Source organism: Rana temporaria, chromosome 5 (assembly GCF_905171775.1).
Source record: "Rana temporaria chromosome 5, aRanTem1.1, whole genome shotgun sequence".
Classification (NCBI taxonomy): Eukaryota; Metazoa; Chordata; class Amphibia; order Anura; family Ranidae; genus Rana; species Rana temporaria.
The window spans coordinates 309,914,483-309,935,826 of record NC_053493.1 but is presented as its reverse complement, the minus strand read 5'-3'; the positions used below and the strand labels follow the sequence as shown (position 1 = coordinate 309,935,826).

Genomic DNA, 21,344 nt, shown 5'->3' with positions numbered 1-21,344 from the left:
AAGCTCAAAACACACTGCAGTTGTGGTCTGCAGCGGATGTCAATGTTAACCTAATGACATCTCAAACACAGGACACAATGCAGTGCACTGGCCTGCACCGGATCACATGGTACTTCTGTTATTATACTGAACAGAGTCGCAGCCACATCTAGTCGCAGCAGGCGAAATGTATGTCCAGCCTAGACTTCTTTTTAGTTATGGGTATACTAGCAGGATTAGAACCTCTAGCAGGGATAAGCAATTAGCGGACCTCCAGATGTTGCCAAACTACAAGTCCCATGAGGCATAGCGAGACTGACAGCATCAAGCATGACACCCAGAGGCAGAGGCATGATGGGACTTGTAGTTTGGCAACAGCTGGAGGTCCGCTAATTGCTTATCCCCGCTCTATTGGATTAATACTGCTATCTGGAGCTGCGTCAGAGATTTCCTCTACCTTCCTGTTATGAAGACAATGGTTTTACCAGAGTGAGTGAGTAAAAATCTTCATCAGTAACCACAGATATAAAAGGCTCTAGTTTTCCTCAACACCATTAAAAATGCATTTTTATCTTTGTCTGTGTTAGTTGAAATTCTTACTCACTTCCACGTCTGGTTTCATGGGTGCCTGACCTATGGCCCTCCAGCTGTTGCAGAACTTAATCCAATGAGGTATTGCAAGGCTGACAGTTACAAGCATGACTGCCAAAGGCTGGGGCATGCTGGGACTTGTAGTTCCACAACAACTGGTAGGCCACAGGTTGAGTACCTATGATTTTCTAATAAAGCCACAGGCAGCAGTAAAAAACTTTCACACTTAAGTAGAACTTTAGACAAAACTCCCCCCCATTGTGGATAGAGCGGGGAAGGGTAAAACCTGTGTCTTTTTTTCACCATCTGTGTCCCATTGTGGAGACTTCCCTTCACTTCCTGTCCCATAGCCAAACAGGAAGTGAGAGGGAATCCGTGCAAATTAAGAGAATTCATTGGGGCCCCCAATTTCATCAGTACTAGTGTCCCCATCGGGAAGATTTCCCCTCTATTACTTTTCTGGGGACAACCCAAAATGTGGAATTTACTTTTACTTTCAATGAAACCTCTGCACGCTATCCAAAACTAGAAAAAAGAAAAAAAAAAAGAAAAGTTTTGCCTTTAGTTATACTTTAATTTCAAGAAAAAATAAAATAAAGTTCCGTTTGGACGTGCATTTAGATCTGTAGCATTAAATAGTGCAGTAATCGCTTTAGGGTGACCACAGCTCATGCAGCAACTAACAATAACTAAGTCAGGAGTCACCCGGATCCACCTTATTCTTCTCCTTGAACAGGCCAATACATATATGCAGCACATGCCTGCTAAAGCATCGCTTCCTTTTCAGCCATCAAAAATTCAACACCACCTCGGAAACCTCCCACAGGGGTATCCACTCCAGCAAGTCTGCATTTGACCCATGATTGCACGGATAAAAATGGAATGCAGTGTACCTCTATGCCGGGCAGTCAGATGTAAGCCTATGTACGTCCACCTAGATCTACCCACATCCAGCTTTGTCTGACTGGAATGCAATAAGTTTGACTTCAGATTCAAATCAACTGACCTGACTGGATGTGAGCAAATATGTCCACCGACATCCAGCTGCCAGTCGGGATTATATGGGAACTTATTTTTCTTGAAATTGGAATGGACATGAATGGCACATCTGTATCTGTTCTGATGTGACGATTAGGGCCATACACCACCCAAATGAGTGTATTTACAATACACATATTACAGGTCCAGGGGTGCACATCCCCCCCCCCCCAACCTGCAGGTAATCGATCTGTGTGCGATTACACATAAATCGTTGTAGACAGCATCAGCCTTCATCAGACTTCCTGTCTGCCACTGATCGGAAACACCTGCCAATACACACTGCAGAAACGCATGGATCTGGGTGGTGTGCAGTCCTAACCGGCCACGTGCATGATCTGCACAAGTTCTGTCAGTGTAACCAACTCCATAAATAGCCATAAAAAATTACGGCTACAGCACAGACCTCAATTGCCGGGAGGAAGTCAATAGACGTCCTTCCCTTTGCATGCGCCGCGCGCGCCCCGGAGACGGAGACTCGGGTGATCACAGATCCGAGTAAGGGGGCGGTCCCAGCGCCTTACCATGTGATCAGCTGTCAGCCAGTGACAGCTGATCACGTGATGTAAATAAAGCTCAGTAATTGTTTGGTTTTTTTCCCTCACGTTGACAGCGTGAGGAGAAGAAAAAGCCGATCACTGGCTCTTGTGTAAGGGACATTGGTCCCCAGTGGAAGAGGCACATCAGCCTCATTAGTGTACACCAGTACTGCCTGCCAGTGACCACCAGTGCAATAAAGTGCCACCTATCAATGCCCACCAGTGGTGCCAGTCAGTGCCTTGTCAGTCTCACCTACCAGTGCTGATCAGTGCCCATCATTGCCACCCAGTGCCCATCAGTGCCACCTCTATGTCACCCCTCAGTGAGGTGGGTACAGTGTTGTATGACTGCGTAATTGCCAAAGAGTGACAGCGCTGAAAGCTGAAAATTGGTCTGGGCAGGAGGGGGGTTTAAGTGCCCAGTAAGCAAGTGGTGCGATAGGCTGCGATATTGGCCTGCCCTGGTCCTTACAGCCGCAAGACTTTGATGCTGGCTGTGTGAATGTGGCCTTAGTGGATTCGAACAGGCTTGGGATATACATAGATCTATACCCAGGCAAAAAAAATAAAAATAAAAAAGCACCACATTAATATATATATATATATATATATCTCTCTATCTATCTATCTCTTTACAGACAATTTCTTTCACCGCTCCAGGTGAGTCTCATAGGTCATCAAGGGTAGTTTGAACCACCAGGGTGCCGGCAATGCTGATTGTAGCAAAAAAACGAAAAGAACTCTGGACAGCCGCACTCCAAAATGACTTAAAATAAAGTTGGTCTTTTAATGTAAAAAGTACATACAGGCACTGCAAACAACAGGTACAGAATGGCCGACGCGTTTCACGCTGCAATTCAGCGCTTAGTCATGGCTGAGCGCTGAATTGCAGCGTGAAACGCGTCGGCCATTCTGTACCTGTTGTTTGCAGTGCCTGTATGTACTTTTTACATTAAAAGACCAACTTTATTTTAAGTCATTTTGGAGTGCGGCTGTCCAGAGTTCTTTTCGTTTTTTTATCTATCTCTTTAGTCGTTTTTTGTTTTTTTTAAATACATGAAAATAACGCATATGTGATATAGATAATTTATACATTTATAACTAAAAATGTTTTGCATACATGTGAGTTTTTAATAGTGTGTGTGTTTATCATTAATAAAAAGAAATGTTATATATAACATTTTCTTTTCATTAATATTAATAATAAATACACACACGCAATATTAAAAACTCACATGAATGCAAAAAATGTTTTGTTATATATGTATATATTATCTATTTGTTCATGTATTTTTTAATAAAATAAATACAAAAAAAAAAAAAAAAAACACACACAATACTAAAATTATATATATGCATATATTATTTTTTTCTTCTGTCAGCATTTCTATTATCCTCTATGGTACACTGAAAGAAAATATATAAAATAAGCAGCAGGGGTTTTATTCTTTTCCTTCTCTATCCAAAATGTAGAAAGTTCAGGCATTCCATTGGAGTGTGAGATGGATTCCACAATAATGGTGGTAGGGTCCTGTGATGGATTCTAATCAGTATATGGAGTATGCTGGTTCCGGGGTGCTGAGGTCTAGACTCTTCCACAGGTGAGGTGCGGACACACGCACAGACACGTCTTCCCTCTCTCTCACACACAGTTATAATTACCGTTGTTCTATATGAGAGAGAGTCTCTGGTTGCAGACAATAAAGAGTGTACATTGTATCCCCCTCACCCTCCAGTCACACACACTTACCAGTATGAGGAGAAGGACGCCTCCTCCGGCCGGACACCGCCGCATAGTGAGTGAAGCCCGGGGGAGTTGGGATAAAGTCAGTCAGAAGTCCGGGTGTGAGGGAGGAAAGGCACCGGGGATGAGGACCGCTCTGGACTCCGCACTCCTCACACCACACTAGAAAATGGAGCCGTGCGGGTACAGAGAAAGGTGTAGAGAGCGGGGGAGGGGAAGGGAGCAGGGAGGGGCTGTGACACGACATGGACTGTACTGTGTGTGTCTGTATACAGGTGATAGCGCCCGCCCGGGGTGACACACGGCCACCGTCACTGCTAGGTGTGTCCCAGGGGACTCCTCTCACTACATGAGACTTTCTCTCTATACTACTTTGTTGTCACCACAATGTTTACTAATGTCCCTTCCCGGTGTTTACAAATGTCTGTGTGTTCCTAGAGAGCGGACTGGTCCCACCATTCACATTTTACAGTGTCAGGTATGTCATGCCACCACAATATCCACTTACCCCCCCCCCCCTTCATGACCAGGCCGTTTTCTGCGATACGGCACTGCGTTACTTTAACTGACAATTGTGCGGTCGTGCAACGCTGTACACAAATAAACATACAAATAGAGCTTTCTTTTGGTGGGATTTGACTGTGATGGGACTGGATATTGCAACAACAAAATCTGACACTTTCTGGGAACCAGTGAAGCTAATACAGTCATCAGTGCTAAAAATATGCACTGTCACTGTTCTATTGACACTGGCTTGGAAGGGGTTAAACAGTTAGGGTGATCAAAGGGTTAACTGTGTGCCTAGCCAGTGTGTACTGTGAGTGTTGCTTTTACTAAGGGAAGTGATGGATTTTATTCCCGGGTGGGTCAGCAGAAATCAGACTACCCTCCCCAATGCAGAGCAGAAGGGATCACTCTGATGATGGCGACCATCTTCCCCTTCCAGATCTCCCCGTACATCCTCGGTACTGGCCAACACGATCACTTCTCCTTTCAGCCAATCCCGCTCCTCCCGCTTCCTGATTGTCCGGGAGGAGAATCAGTGTGACAATAGCAAATATTCATTCGCTATTGTCACACAACTGAGTGGTCTCAGGGCGCAATGCTCTGCGCCCCAAACCCACCTTTTTTTAAGCCTATTAGAGCCTCTGGCTCAAGTCATATGATTAACCACCCCCCTCCCTTATTGGAATCCATGCGTCCGGCACCCCGCATGTAGATTAGGGGGGTGACACCCCTTATGGATGGGCCGTCACTAGCCAGCTGACATCCATTGGCTTAGACTTTAAAGTACAATTAAAGGCAAAACTTTTTATTGTTTTTGGAGTTTTAGAGTTGAGAGGGAGGGAACACCTGTCAGTTTTACTGCTATCTGTGCTCCCCAATAGGGAGACTCACCCTCTCTATTTGTCCTGTTTACCGTTATAATTGAAAGTAAAAGAAAATCCCACATTTTGGGTTGTCCCCAGAAAAGTAATTGAGGGGAAATCTTCCACTGGAGATTCTGGGGGTCCCCAAGTAATTCCCCTAATTTGCAGGGATTTCCTGTCAGGGAAATCTCGGCAATAGGACACAGATAACGAAAACAAATCCGACGGGTTATAACCCTCTTTATACTCTACCCAAAATAAAAAATAGAAAAAAGTTTTGCCTGTAGTTTTACTTAAAGCGGAGCTTCACCCTAAAGTGGAACTCCCCCTGATCAGAACCCTCCCCCCCCTCCGGTGTCACATTTGACACCTTTCAGGGGGAGGGGGGTGCAGATACCTGTCTAAAGACAGGTATTTGCACCCACTTCCGGCCACACAGTCTCGGGTAAACTGGGGGCATGACGTCACCTCCCGTCGCCCCCCCCCCCGTTGTGTTCTGGGAACACTCGGCTCCCAGTACACAGCGGGAGCCAATCGGCAGGCGTAGCGCGACTCGCGCATGCGCCGTAGGGAACCGGGCAGTGAAGCCGGAGCGCTTCACTTCCTGGTTCCCTCACCGAGGATGGCGAGGGGGCAGCAGAGTGATGAGCGATTGTTCGTTCTTTGCTGCGGACGGCGCTGGACTCCAGGACAGGTAAGTGTCCTAATATTAAAAGTCAGCAGCTGCAGTATTTGTAGCTGCTGGCTTTTAATATTTTTTTTTCAGCGGACATCCGCTTTAAAGCGGGGGTTCACCCTAAAAAAAAATTCTAACATTACATTGAGCTCACTTCCAACATTGACAGTATGCTGATCTTTTTTTTTTGCCGTACATACCGTTGTATCGTTATTCCCCCCCCCCCAGCTTCCGGGTAGTGAATCCCGCGGGAGTGGGCGTTCCTATGCCCAGGCTTAGTGATTGACGTATGACAAAAGCTTCCCCCCGGCGCATACGGCCACATCACGAGTTGCGGAAAGAAGCCGGACTGCGAGTCGGCTCTATACGGCGCCTGCGCACCGACGTTCGGCTTCTTTCGGCAACTCGTGACGCGGCCATATGCGCCGGGGGGAAGCTTTTGTCATACGTCAATCACTTAGCCTGTGCATAGGAACGCCCACTCCCGCGGGATTCACTACCCGGAAGCCGGGGGGGGAAAAAAACGATACAACGGTATGTACGGCAAAGAAAAAAAAAAGATCAGCATACTGTCAATGTCGGAAGTGAGCTCAATGTAATGTTAGAATTTTTTTTTAGGGTGAACCCCCGCTTTAACTAAAAAAAAGTCCCTACTTTTACTCCCAGCCTCCTCCAAATCTCCCAATTTTTTTTTTTATTATTTTGTGATCTGACTTCCTGTTAGTCCCCATGTACACTGCTGCTGCTAAACGGACGTGCAGAGGCAGTTGGACACTTTTTTCAACTGCCCCTGAACTCATTCAATGTCATCTTATGTGTACATGTACACCGGATGTTTACTGTTGTTTCTAGGCAGTTGTGTTTATAGTTTGTTTGTTTTTTTAAGGCAAAAAAAATGAGTTCTAATGCCAAAGTTTCCGACGTTTCAGACCCCAAATGCGGCTTTGCGGTTTCGTATATAGAAGTTTTTCGTTTTGGCCTATTTATAAAAAAAAATTGAAAATTTCTAAGAGCAAACACGGCAAAACGCCGCTAAACGCAGCATGTTAACATGACAAAGCAGAAGTTAAATAGGTTGTAAAAAAGTCCCGTGTACATGAAGCCTTAGAGGAGGGCTACATTTGATTTCAATGGCCCACTGTATGTCGTAATGTGGTCACTAGGGACAAGTCTGGACCCATACAACCAAGAAGCTGCCACTGCAGACAGACAATCATAAGCAATGGAGGCATTCTTTACCCCACATCCACACATATGCAAAGGAGCATGTATACATGCAGCTGTGAGGCGGGGAATGCCTCTGCCACTTATAATTGTTTGTCCATTATGAAGCCTTCTTGGCAGGATAGCTCAGGGGGGGGTTTGGACTTGTATCTGAATGAATGGAAGCTCATCCCTGGTAGCCACCCTCTCTTGCTCACTCCCCAGCAGTGTTGCCAACCTACCAGGTTGAAATTTACTGGCACAGCCAGGTTTTTACTGGCATTTCCAAAAGTTACAAAATTACAGTTTTAAGTGCAAATTTCAGTATTTAGGCTACAAACAAATACAATATGCAATTAGCAATGTGATTTAAGGTAGATAATAAGGCAAAAAACATATTCCTTTTTTTATTTTTGATATAGTAAGTAAGTAGCTCAGGGACCGGCCTCAGGAGGGCAAGAAATTAGAATGGGCGGCAATAGGGGGGAAAGGGGAGCACTCACAATGCCACATCCGTATTCATAAGAGAGAAAACATATAGGCAAAAGTGGAAGCAGGTACCTCTCAAAGCCAGGTAAGCCCCCCCCCCCCCCCAAAAAAAAGTGCCAAATGTTAAAGAGGAGGAGGAGGGGGGAGGAGGCAAACAAGTGGATCATTCCCTTTTAGGGGACATTCCGCTTTAAGTAATGGATGTGTATGGTTGATTTTTGCTGAATAAGGCCCAATTCACACAGGAGCGGTGGGTACGTCGGTGGTAAAGAGCCGCTATTTTTAGTGGTGGGTGCGTCGGTGGTAAAGCGCCACTATTTTTAGTGGCGCTTTACCGTCAATTTTGCGGTGCTATTCAGCCGCTAGCAGGGAGCTTTTAACCCCCCGCTAGCGGCCGAAAAAGGGGTAAGACCACCCACAAAGCACCGCTGCAGCGACACTTTGCCGGCGGTATAGCCGCGGTGCCCATTAATTTCAATGGGCAGGAGTGGTATACACACCATTCCCTTCACCGCTCCAAAGATGCTGCTAGCAGGACTTTTTTAGCGTCCTGCCAGCGCAGTGCTTTTTTCTGCACCATATAGGATGGCACCACATTTGCACACATTGTCCTGCTGTACAGTTTGATTAAAGTGTCACTTCAAATGAAGTTGAAAGAAAAACAATTGGTGCAGGCTAGTATGAATGTAGCCTAAAGGGGACCTTACTCTAAACCGGAAGGATGACTTATTAGACTGTATTCACAAAGGTTGCTGGGGCGGATAGTTTGCTACATTCCGAGGTGGCTAAATGTTTCCTCTGGACGCAGCCGCACTCTCTGCTATGACCACATACAAACTGGCCGATTAGCTGCGCCCAAAAGCTCCACAAAAACACTGACCCTGGACACTGCAGTATCTGCATGTAGGTTCAGTATTTGCATGCACTTAGATGAGCAGTTACATGCAAAAATTGGGGTCATTAATTTGTACAAATCAGTACTCGACCACAGCCACACGTGTAACCCACCATCTTATACGGCTGCTTACCCCAGCTTCTGGCCATGGCGCTTCAGCAAGGGTGACGTCACAACCCTTCCAGTAAAGGTCCTGAGAATGCTGAGGATCTGGTGAGTTGGAGGGTCATCTCTTTTTGATCCTCTGTGCTCCTTACTTTGCCAGATTAATCAAGACGTCACATTCTCCAATGCAGGAGTCAAGGGAAAGTTAAACAGATCTTGTTACAAATTTAAAAAAATTCAGGAAAAAGCACAGAAAAAACTTCAGTTAGTCTTACCAGTAACAGTGTTTCTGGGAATCTTCCAGGACAGCTTACATGAGAGATGATTGGCTCCTGCAACAGGCAACACACATAGAAAAAAAAAATTAAAAGGCCCCTCCCTACCTGCTTCCGTCAACTGTAAGAGGCAAAAAACCTACACCAATGTGCACAAGGGGAGAAAAAACTTCTAATAGTAACAGATCCTAAGACCATAGACCTAGACCAACAATCTGGGTGGGAATACAGATGCTGTCCTGGCGCTGATTCCTAGACTAACTGAGGTTTTCCCTAATCGTCTACCAGGACAAACAAGAAAGCGTACCTTAGGAGGGGACCACAGCCTGTAGAACTTTCCTTCCAAAGGAAAGATCCTGGCTGGATAGCATTTCCACTCGGTAGTGCTTGATGAAAGCATGGGATGAAGACCACACCGCAGCCTTTTCAATCTCTTTCCACAAAGCACCCGCTAGTTTGGTCCATGATGTGGCTGGCGATATAGTAGAAAGTGCCCTAGCACTGAAAAAAAAAATATATAAGTGCTTGCTCTGACTGTAAAATAATTTGTGGATATGACTTGTCTATGTGTGTAAAACTTCAATCAATAAATATACAAACGAAAAACAATAGTCTACAAATTGTTTTGTGACATGAAATTCATACGAAATAAAGTGACAACAAGTGCTTATAACATTCCTTTAACAAAATCAATTAGTGCAGCAAGCAGCATAAATGATAACATTCATTTGTAAAGATTAATCTCCGGAAGTGCCTTGTGCCGTGAATGAGATCTGGGGATTAGCAGTTTCTTCTATAATCTAACCAATCACGAGCAAGTGTCCAACACCACCACTGAGTGTTCTAAACACTCACCAGATGGAAATGCTGGTATGTATACCCAGCAAGACTTGCATGTATGAAGAAAATCCCTTTGTGGATCCTCGGGAGGCTTTGTTTTACCGCAACTCGATTTCACTCGTTAATGGAACCCGTATCTCTCATTGGTGTTAAGGAGGAAGACAAAGAAAGCCTTCATAGTGCAAAACTGTCTGTTTATTTTCTAAAACCATATACACCAGTTTGCTCACATAATTTTTTTTTCACAATCAACACTAGATACAACAGCAGGTAACTCTCGCGACCAGCTTCAACTGCTATACACTGACTGCAAGCACAGACCTGCAACCCATAGCACTGACAGGCGATAATGGAACTGAATGCTTGTAGGCTAGAAAAATAGCATTTCAAATCCACCTAACAATGGTACTCCTAGAGGCCTTAAGCCCTCTTTTGGGGCCACTATACAAAACCAGAAGTTACAAGAACTCGTAAAACTTCCAAAAACTTCTAGATACCTAATAAAGCATTTTCTAACATCTAAGAAATTTAAGTACTCCCCTTTCTTATTTTTGGAGAAACCGCAAAAACTGGGCAGAACAACATTTTGTGACCTTTGGAAGTTAGACGATACCTTAAGCGAATAAAGAGCATCTGGCTTTAAAATAACCATATCCTCCAAAATCATAAGAAAAAGGATCTTTACAGGAAAGAGAATGCATACCGGAAATTCTTCTTCTAGAGGTCATTGCCAACAGAAAGCCCATTTTAAGGGTCAGCAATTTCAAACCTGCTTCCTCAGGAGGCTCAAAGCGTACCCTAGTTAGAGAGTTTAATACTAATGACAAATCCCATGGGGGAATAGACTTGACCTTCCTAGGTGTATACCTCACCCTATTCGTAAGGAATCTTTTGATTCTCAGTTAGCCTGGAATCTAAAGCCTCGTACACATGATTGGATTTCCATTGGACAAATTTGTGGATCTTTGTCTGAAGGGCGTTGGGCGTGAACTTGTTCTGCATACAGACGGCAGAACTTTTTCAGCCAACATACACAAAACGACATGGTTTTTCAGCTCTTTACTGCCACCCTTTGGGCAACTTCTGCTAATGTTGTCTGATGGCTAGCATTGGTTCAGAGCATGCGTGTTTGTGCTTTGGAGTTTAGTCCGAGGGACTTGTGCAGACACGATTGGATAATCCTACGGAACACATTTGTTGTTGGACAATTTGAGAGCATGGCTATCCAACATTTGTTGTCGGAAATTACGACAACAAATGTTGTCGGAGCATACAGACGGTCGGATTATCCAGACCAAAACCCTTCCATCACACAATTGTTGTCGGAATATCCGATTGAGTGTACAAACCTTAAAAAGACCGAAAGACCAATCTGAACCTTAGAGGTACTGGGTGAAACACCATCCTGAAGAAAGTCTAGGATGGCAGGATAAGAGGACTCTCATCCATGATTTCTTAGCCAGGCTCTAAAGGTCTTCCATACTTTAAAGCGGGGGTTCACCCTATCAACGCAAAAAAAAAATATTTTTTTTCTTTTACCATAAAATCAGGCATTGTAGCGCGAGCTACAGTATGCCTGTCCCGATTTTTTTACCCCCGTACTCACCTTGTACTCATACGTCGAAGATACCGGGGAATGGGCGTGCCTATGGAGACGGAGGATGATTGACGGCCGGCTCTGGCGCGTCACGCTTCTCCGGAAATAGCCGAAATAGGCTTGGCTCTTCACGGCGCCTGCGCATAGCCTGTGCGCAGGCGCCGTGAAGAGCCGAGACCTACTCCGGCTGTCTTCGGGGAGAGTGACGTGCCAGGGCCGGCCGTCAATCATCCTCCCTCTCCATAGGCACGCCCATTCCCCGCGGGAGCCGAAATCTACAATGTACGATTACAAGGTGAGTCCGGGGTTAAAAAAATCGGGACAGGCATACTGTAGCTCGCGCTACAATGCCTGTCTCGATGGTAAAATCAAGTCAGTGAGGGTGAACTACCGCTTTAATGTTCCTAGTATACAGCTTGCAGCTTAGGAGTAGTGTATCAACCAACCTATTAGAAAAACCTTTGCCTTTCAGGATCTGTCTTGCAGCCTCCAACCTGTCAATTTGAAGATCTGAGGGTCTGGATGCAAGGCCGGTCCCCAAGACTATAAATCCCACGATTCAGCACAATCCAGAGAGGGGAACCGACAGTGATACCAGGGCTGAAAACCAGCTTTTCCTAGAACACCAAGGTGCTAGCAATATCACCTGTGCTTGCTCTGTGATTATTTTTCTGACCATCAGTGGAAGTAGGGCAACTGGTGGGAAGGCATTGGCTAGATTGAAATGCCAGAGATGTGCTAGTTTATCAGTCGTTAGAGCCGAAGGTTCTCCTACCAGGGGGAAAAACGACTCCACTCTCCTGTTCTGTCTGGATGAAAATAGATCTATGTCTAGGTACCCCCATTTTGAAGTTATGTCTGAATACTTCCTGGTTGAGTTCCCAGTTACTGTTGGAAGTCTGAACCCTGCTTTGGTAATTGACTAGAACATTTGGGGATCCTTTTGCATGAACTGCTGAGATTGAACATATAATCTTCTCTTACCACCTGAAGATCTGGAGAGATAAGGATACGAGGGTATCCAAATGTGTGCTCCCCTGTTTGTTGATGTAGGCCACAACCATGGCATTGTCCAAAAAGACTAGAACATATGTACTGTGAGTAGTTCCCTGTAATTGGAAGAGTGTTCCGCTCCTCTAGTGCTCCCTGCTTCTGGTAATCCTCGGAGTGAGCCCCCACCCCCAGCGGATGGCATCTATGGTAGTCTGGATGGGTGACCTCTGTGCCTAGGACCTTCCCTGCCTCAGGTTCTAGAGATCCTCCCACCATCAGAGATCCAGGAAAACTGATCTGGGGAATGTCAATAAAATCTCAAGGATTTATGGCTACATTTTCACGATCCAAGATGATTGTAGCCATATTAGTGCACTTGCGAGTACTGTCCGTAATACTTTTTTTATTTGAACTAACATACAATTTTTCAGGACAAGCTTTAGGGGCATATGCCCTTTTTCAAGGTCCGAGCAGTACTAATTCACAAAAGTATTTTCAGAATGTTAAAAAAAGACAATCTCTGAGGGAAAGGAAAAAGAAAATACAAACACAAACAAATGTACGCTGCAATAGTAATAAAACTAGAATAGTTAGTAAGATGAGGGAGAGCTGTAGACCCCCCCCCCCCCATCTACAGCTCTCCCTTATCTAACTAACTATTCTAGTTTTATTCCCCCCCCCCCCTCCCTGCTGTGAGAACACAACAGCTCGGCAGGAGGGCGTCCCACATGAATACTGTGTTGATGGGAGAATTGAGCGAATTCCTTTCCTGCAACCAATTCGCTCTATGCATGTATGAGCTAAGAATGAAAGTTCTTTTTGACACAAAAGATAATGGCCAAAGTTTAGATATGGGTTTTCTTACTCATTATCCAACAGTTTTATAACCCCCTCTGTGACTGTCATCCCCCAAGCGCCCCCCCCCCCCCTCTATAGTTGTGCCTCTGTCTTATCTCACTAGCTAGGCTGGTTTGATTACAATTGCCATGCACATTTGTTTGTGTGTGTGTGTGTGTGTTTGTTTTTTCCCTCCAAAGATTCACTTTCTTTTTTTTTTACATTCTGCTAATACAGTACTTTTGTGAATTAGTACTGCTCGAAGACCTTGAAGTAGTGGACATACCCCGAAAGCTTGTGTTGAAAAAGTTTATGTTAATGCAAATAGAAAGAGACTACTGGCGTGCAGCTGATCCCAGGATACTTCATAAATCGCTGATGTCATGAGACCCAAGACCTGCATGATCTGATGGACAGAGAAATTAAAGGGATGAGGGTGCTTCTGTGAGGGTTAATTCATCTGGTCCCAACCAGCAATTAGAAATGACACTTATAGCAGCACTTCAGTGAGAAGCAGCTTTAGGGAATCAGGAGAAAGAAAAAGGCACTTCTAAGTGCAGCATTTGACAGATTTATTGAAAACAATTGGTTAAAAATGCTTACAAGATTCTCATAAGGAATGATCATTTCAGTATAAATTTTGTGTAGTCCTTGTATCATCCGTGCAATCCTATGTAGTCCTGTGCCTCCGTGTGGGGAGAGAACCGGGCAGCACCTGTTATCATCCCAGGAGTGCAGGAAAGCGAGATGTAAGCCTGACTTCCGGAAACCACACTGGAACGCAAGCGACCAGAATCTTTGAAATACTGCACTTAGAAGCGCCTTTTTCTTTCTCCTTATGATGTGGTGGACAGGTGCTACTGGAGTAGCTTTTAGGATCTGTATTGTGGAGACCAACTTCAGTACTTTCTCTTCTGAAAGTATTTGTGGCTGAAAAAAGCTGAAAAAAAGGCCATAACCTCGGTCAAAATCTTTGTAAAGAACCTGGATGTTGCCATAAGTCCAAAAGGTAGTGCCAATAACTGCCAGGACTGAAGGCCCTGCCCTATTTGTATGGCAAATTGCAGGAACCTTTGAAGCCAATCATGTATAGGGACGTGAAGCTGGAGGTCCAAAGTAACCATGAAGGCTTTTTAGAAAATCAGATTTCTCGCAGAATAAATGTTTTCAGTACAAAAATTATTGTAGATCAGATTGTTGATCATACACAATTTCCCTGATGGCTTTCAGACCAGAAAGATGTAAAAGTAGAAACCCTGAAATCTCTGCACTATGACTTCTTCCCTTACCCACAGAGAAAGCAGTTTCATTATGGCTAGCCTCCTCTCATGGTCCCTCTTGGTCTCTCGGCAAGTTGGTGATATAAAACCTCTAAGAAGGTAGGCGGGAGAACTCCAGCCTGTATCCCTCTTTTATAAATTGGTGGATGTAGGAGCTTTCTGTTAACTCTACCCGTTAATCATAAAAGAAAGACCGCTTTAAGCCCACCCCTAGCCTGGCATCATTGACTATCCTGGGGGGGGGGGGGTGCGGGTTAAAAAGTAAAGAGTACTCCTCCTTTGTGTTTATTCGATTTGAGGGACCATCTTTTCTTACTTGGATCTTATTGGTCTTATTATCAGGCTTTCTGGGAGGTTTAAGAAAGAGCCTCCTCCAGAAACCCCTTTCTTCCCCTTCTGTGAGGATCTCATAAGCCACACAAAAGCTTACTCTCAAATGGTATATGACACAGTTTGTTTTTGTAGGTAGAATCACCCTCTCATGACTTAAGCTGAATAGCTCTTTTGGCTGAGTTCACAAGGGCTAAAGTCATACCAATATCCCTGACACCAAAAAAGCCACTGACTTGGCAATGATAGGAAGCAATTCCCTAATCTGATCAATCAGGGTATTAAAAGAAAGCAGCTGATCCAGCCTGTGGACACCAATGTTCAATCAAATTCCTGGCTATACATGTTGAGGCCAAGACTGGTCCCAAAGTTAAGGCTGAGGCATCTCAAGTAAAAATTCAGCCTTTCTGTCCATTTTTTTTATTTTATTTTTAATGATCCCTGCATTCTCAAAGGAGAGAGTTTTTTTAGAAACCTGAGAAAGGGCAGTGTCCAACTTGGGACACTTAATAAAAAATGTCTTCCTCTTTAGATTCAGCCTTTTATGACCTCTTAAAAAGCTTCATCTCAGGCTCCTTCCTCTAATTGAGCATAATAACCCTAATACCGCGTACACACGACAGTTTTTCATGACGTGAAAAATGAATTTTTTTAAATGGTCATTAAAAACGATTGTGTGTAGGGTCCAGAGCATTTTTCATGAAGTGAAAAATGGGCATTAAAAATTTAGAAAATGGTCGTGTGTAGGCTTTAACGACGTGAAAAAAACGCGCATGCTCAGAAGCAAGTTATGAGATGGGAGCGCTCGTTCTGGTAAAACTAGCGTTCGTAATGGAGATGGCACATTTGTCACGCTGTAACAGACTGAAAAGCACGAAGACTGAAAAGCGCAAATCGTCTATCACCAAACTTTTACTAACACAAAATCGGCAATTTATTGTAGACAGAGGGAGGTTACACAGGGGCTTCTACCCTGATGGATCCACAGAAAGCAGTAAAAAGCAAAGGGAACCACTGTTTGTCCACTTTATGCAAAACTAATAAGAGATTGTTGGCTTGACATACACCTTACCGCTCTCATGTGCTGGTTGAACTAGTAAAGTGATTTTCTGGACTTTTTACCAGATCACAGGGAGCAGGTAGCAGTAGGCCCATAGCCTTGAAATTACACTGAAGAGCCCATGTCTCTTAGCAACTGAGATCAGAGTATAGAAAGGCATTCCCCATTATAGTGGACTCTAGTATTGCACTTGCCCAATGCTGAAGGGCAAATGGACCGTTATTAATTATTTAGCTCAGGACTACACTCATGCCCTCCCTCTTTCTGTGGTATATGCCTGATTTACCAGACTTGTAATTGTGTTTTTGTTAACAAAAGGAAAGAGGAAAGGAAAGGCCTTTTCACAATGATTACCAGTGGTTTGGAAAATGAAAACTTGGCAGACTGCTGGCTTATGGGTGTGGATTGGGAAATCTGCCGAATAATCAGATTTTTCATGACCTGCTCATCCCTAGTTTCAAATGTAATACAAAATTAGGTTTCTTGCAGTTAACTAATTATCTGCCTTGTCCAGTCAAAAACAACTTCAATAGCTATGATTTTTGCTGCAGCTCCCTTGTAATCTTTCATTACTGCTGTGAAATATATATAGATTTATTCTGTACAGTGCAATATATAAGCATATGTGGACCCAAATTATTCAATATTGAAGTATAGGTACCAGCATCCCTAGTCATAATTCTAGATGCAAAGAATTGGACTTTCGAGGTATCATAAGTCCTGAATAATTGTTATTTAGAAAAAAAAAAGTACTCCATTAGTAAAATAAATCAGATTTTAGTACACCCCTACCTGTTAAGGGAGAAATAGTGGATACTGTATTCTTGTAGAAGGGACTATATGCTATGTGCCTGGCGTGAAACCACATTATCTTGGGAATACATTTTAAAGACAGATCATTGTCTTGAATTTACACAATGTATATTTTGTTCCCAAGACTAAATCTGGGTGCATGACTAGTTAGTGGATTTTTACTGAGCTGTACCATAACATTTTGATAATAACCCCCTCTCCAATATAATTTCTCATCCTAAGGAGAATGCTGGAGAATATCGTGCTTCTGGAAACTGGACTGGTTTACAAGTACAAGTACAAGTCCCTCATCTTCTCTCCAATTGGTTGGATGGCTGCTTAGCTTCCCCTCTGTTACCTGAGCTGTGTTGAGCAGCCAGCCATATTATCACCTACTGAGCCGTCTTGAGCTTTTTTTTTTTTCTCAAAAAAGGATGTTTATTGGCACATATAATAAAAAATAAGGTTACATACGTTTTCCAGAAAACATTAAAGAAAAACAAACAGTCAAGCTATCAATTCAAGTAGAACAACATTGGACTACTACAAAAACATGAAAAGAATATATGTAGTCTCTCACATTCCATAACCCAACCCATATTGGGCAGAGAACCAACCCCGGCTCAATCACTCTCCCCATATGTGTCAGTATATTGGTTCAAGTGTGTACCGCTGCACCCACATTTTAAAGAAGTAACCTGTCCAACACCAGTTCGAGCAGGGCTAGCCCCGGTGTATTCAACCAGGGGGCCCACAACAATTCAAACTTCCCCTGTCGGCCTCTGTGCTGGTATATATATTTCTCTGCCCGGAGAGTGAATTCCATCTGAGCTATCCATTCGCCCAACCTGGGGGGTTCCGTGGCCTTCCAGTGATGGAGGATAAGTTTGCGGCCCTGGAAGAGGGTCCTGCCAATGGCTTTTTTCGTATTGTCCTCAAGTGGCAAGTTGTCTATAATGCCCAAAATACACACTTTAGGGTCTTGTGGAACCTGGACTAGAAACACCTCATTCAGGGTTTTAAGAACCCCTGTCCAATAGGGGTGCAGTTTAGGGCACCGCCACATCAGATGAATAAGGTCCCTGTGGTCTCTAGCGCATCTGGGGCAGGTATCATCCTCCACCAGGCCCATTCTATACAACCTAGCAGGCGTAAAGTGTACGCGCAGAACAATGTACAATTGTGATAGACGTTGCGCAACGTTAAGCAGGGACCCCTGTATAGCTAGCAATGCCTCCTCCCATTGATCCTCCTCAAAAGCAACCTACATCCCTCTCCCAGGAGCACACCACCCGAGAGGGGATGACCCAGCAGGAAGGATGAGAGTAGCATGGCATATGATCTGGAAATAAATCCTTTAAAACTGGACACCTCAGTCATATAGTGAAAGATCGTGGCAGGGGACAAGACCCACAGATTGTTCCCAGCCTGAACCCTAACGGCATGACTCAACTGCAGGTAGTGAAAGTGCATTGACTGAGGCAGTCCAAACTTCTTCCGTAGCTCCACGAAAGAGAGCAGACGGCCACCAGAGAAGATATGAACCAAGTGGGTGACCCCATGCCTCCTCCAGCGCTCCCCACACGTCAAAAGAAGCAACTCCCCATAGTACTGATTGTTCCAAATTGGGCTGTGCCCTGTAAAGCCGTCTATGTTCTGTAATTGACAAACTTTGTTTCAGATTTTTTGAATCAATGCATAGGTGGGGAAGAGCCTGTTTGACTTGGCAAATTGTAAGGCTTCAAGACCAGTGACTACACTATCCATGCCAGTCATATGCTGTAATATGGCCACCACCGGGTCACCCATCCCCCTGGATATAGCTCGGGCAATATGTTGCAACTGAGAGGCTAGATAATATAGCCAAGGGTTGGGGAGAGCTAGCCCCCCTGCCTCCTTAGGCTTCTGTAGCTGTTCTAATTTAATTCTTGGAGGTTTGTTAAGCCAAAGGTAAGCCAGGAAAAGGGAATTGATAATTCTAAAGACTTTCAGCGGGACCACCATAGGGGTATTATGCAGAATATACAAACGCGGCATGAAAACCATTTTTGGGAGATTTACTCTACCTACCAGGGACATTATTAATTTTGACCATACTTTAGACTTATCTCTAATTCTGCCTACCAAAGGTGTGAAATTAAGAGCGATATAGTCGAGTGGCTGACGCGTAACCCAGACACCAAAATATTTAAATTTAGTGGACACCGGGATGTTTTGCAGCGTGGGACCCTGGGGGGCTCCCTAATCTTTTGGAAGTCATGGCAGATCAATCCCACCTCCTCTTTCAATCCTCCAAAGTGTTCCTGCAAAGTCTGCGCTGTGGCCGTGCATTTGTTCATCGCCCTGAGAATTTGAGCCAGAGTAGGCTGCTCAGTGTCATCCTCCTCCTCCTCCTCCGCAGGCATCTCTGGGGAGAGCTGGGCTGAGGCCTGCTGCAAGGCCTGTACTGATGATTCCCCTGGCTGCAGTGTGTTAAAAATGTCCTAGCTCACAGCATAGGCCTGCTTAAATTTACCTGCACTGACAGAACCTACAAAACGCTACCACCTAACTATGGTAAAGGGTGCTACAGTAATATAAATGATTATGATTGCTCTGTTGATCCCCGCTGAGCCGGCAGATGACAGGGCGGTCCCCGCACACTGTGCAGGGACCGCCCTGTCTTTTCTCCACTCCCCCTATGGGGGGATCGGATGAACGTGGACCGTCTGTCCGTGTTAACCCGATCCGATCCGCCAGACGGATGGAAAAGTAGGTTTTTCCTCCGTCACACTTTGGCGGATCGGAGCGGGACGGATGTCAGCAGGCATGTCACCGCTGACATCCGCGGCTCCATAGAGGAGCACGGAGCGCCCATTCAGGTCCGCAAAAAAACCTGTCAGGCGGACCTGAACAGGCCGTCCGTGTAAAAGAGCCCTTAAGGTGGTGGATTCACGGTGTCTGTCAAGCAAAAGTCACATGAATTTATTGAACTTTCTGTATATTTATTTATCACTTGGATATGGTAACAGGATTTCTCACAGAAACAATAACCTTATGCCTCGTACACACAATCGGAAATTTCGACAAGAAAACCGTGATTTTTTTTCCGACGGAATGTTGGCTCAAACTTGTGTTGCATACACACGGTCACTCAAATGTCGATGTCCGCCGGTGTCCTGCGATCGTGTTACGGACCTGCAGAACAGGGAGATAGATGCCTGTGTAAACAAGGCATTTCTCTGTTCTGCCTTGTGACAGGACACTGATCTACTGCTCCCTGTCATCGGGAGCAGTGATGAATGTTGTGTCACTGGTTGCCCACCGCTCCCACACTTAACCCCTTCATCGCTCCCTAGTGGTTTACCCCTTCCCTGCCAGTGTCATTTACACAGTAATCAGTGCATTTTTATAGCACTAATCGCTGTATAAATGACAATTGTCCCAAAATAGCGTCAAAAGTGTCCTATGTGTCCGCCATAATGTCGCAGTCACGATAAAAATCGCAGATTGACGCCATTACTAGTAAAAAAAATAAAATAAAAAAATGCCATAAAGTGGCCCTGCTGTTCTTGAGGAAACGTCTGCCGATCTGCATTACTTGGAAGAAGCATATATCTTTGTTAAGTACTTGTAAAGTAATGTTGACTTACATGAATGCTGCAAACTGTCTGCTGACTGAAGGTTGTCATCATGATCACTTCTCATAGTCGGCATGCCAACAGTCGATACCTACATGGTAAGTAAAGAGAGAATTAAACAATAGTGAAGGTGCAGTGATTCAACAGTGTATAGAGATTCACATATATGCCAAAATCATAAACCTAATAGAAAAAAGTCTGCTATGAGTAAGCATGTTCCAACTTGCTGCCATTGTGGCTTTACTGATGAACCATGGAAATGGCATGCAGGTAGAAGAGGAAGCATTTCTATGGCACTGGCTGTTATATATATATATATATATATATATATATAATTTTGTGAACTGCCTGCATGCTTACACAAAAGAAGGCGCTGCTCCAACACAATAACACTGGTCACTCACAAGACTTCAAAATGCAAAAGTTATAATGCAAAGTCTTTTATTGCAGTCCAATGTTTCAGTGGGGCACAGAAACTTGTGATCATAAAGTTATGTGATTGCTTTTAACTTTACGCAGGCTGTTTAGTTGCTAATCCTTTATATTACTGTAGCACCCTCTACCACAGGTAGGTGGTAGCGTTTTGTAGGTTCTGTCAGTGCAGGTACATTTAAGCAGGCCTATGCTGTGAGCTAGGACTGTTAGTGTAGCAGTGGGTGTGACTGACCTGTACTTCAGCTTTTGGGCACACCTTCCCTGCTTCCAGTGAGAATGTTCTGGAAGAGGGGCAGGGCTGAGAGTTGGAGTGACATGGAGTACATTTGAGGAGCTCTGATCAATCCCCAACTAGGATTGACAGGGAGCAGGCCTCTTACATATACTCATGGTCAGCCTGCTGGGGAGGAGTTGTTGGCTGGGTTAACTGAAGGATGGAGTGCAATACTGCATGCATGAGAAACATGCCCATCTGGGGGTGGATCCGGCAGAGGAGCTCGGGAGGGAGCCTCCCCTTAAACGGTCATGGAGAGGTGTCCTGGAACAGGAGCTGGAGAAGCAGTTGGTCTGGTTAAGTCCTTCAGGGAGGACTTAGGGCAGGAGTTGGTGAGTGAAGCACAGTGGAGGTATGGAAGTGGCATGCCAGGGGAGCTGGG

The 21,344-nt window shown here is 44.6% G+C and overlaps 1 protein-coding gene across 4 annotated transcripts in view; it reads right to left on the bottom strand.

Annotated features, from left to right (window-relative positions):
* Positions 1 to 21,344, bottom strand: part of DSG2 (desmoglein 2) — a 164,369-nt gene that overhangs the window by 89,643 nt on the left and 53,382 nt on the right. For 2 of the 4 annotated variants that reach the window (XM_040354108.1, XM_040354107.1), the window contains one exon: positions 20,266 to 20,344. In XM_040354108.1, coding sequence (XP_040210042.1) covers positions 20,266 to 20,307 — 42 coding nt within the window. In that variant the 5' untranslated portion in view covers positions 20,308 to 20,344. Of the gene's footprint in view, positions 1 to 3,897; positions 4,415 to 20,265; positions 20,546 to 21,344 lie in introns of those variants that run through there. The other 2 variants (XM_040354110.1, XM_040354106.1) reach the window with 2 other exon arrangements.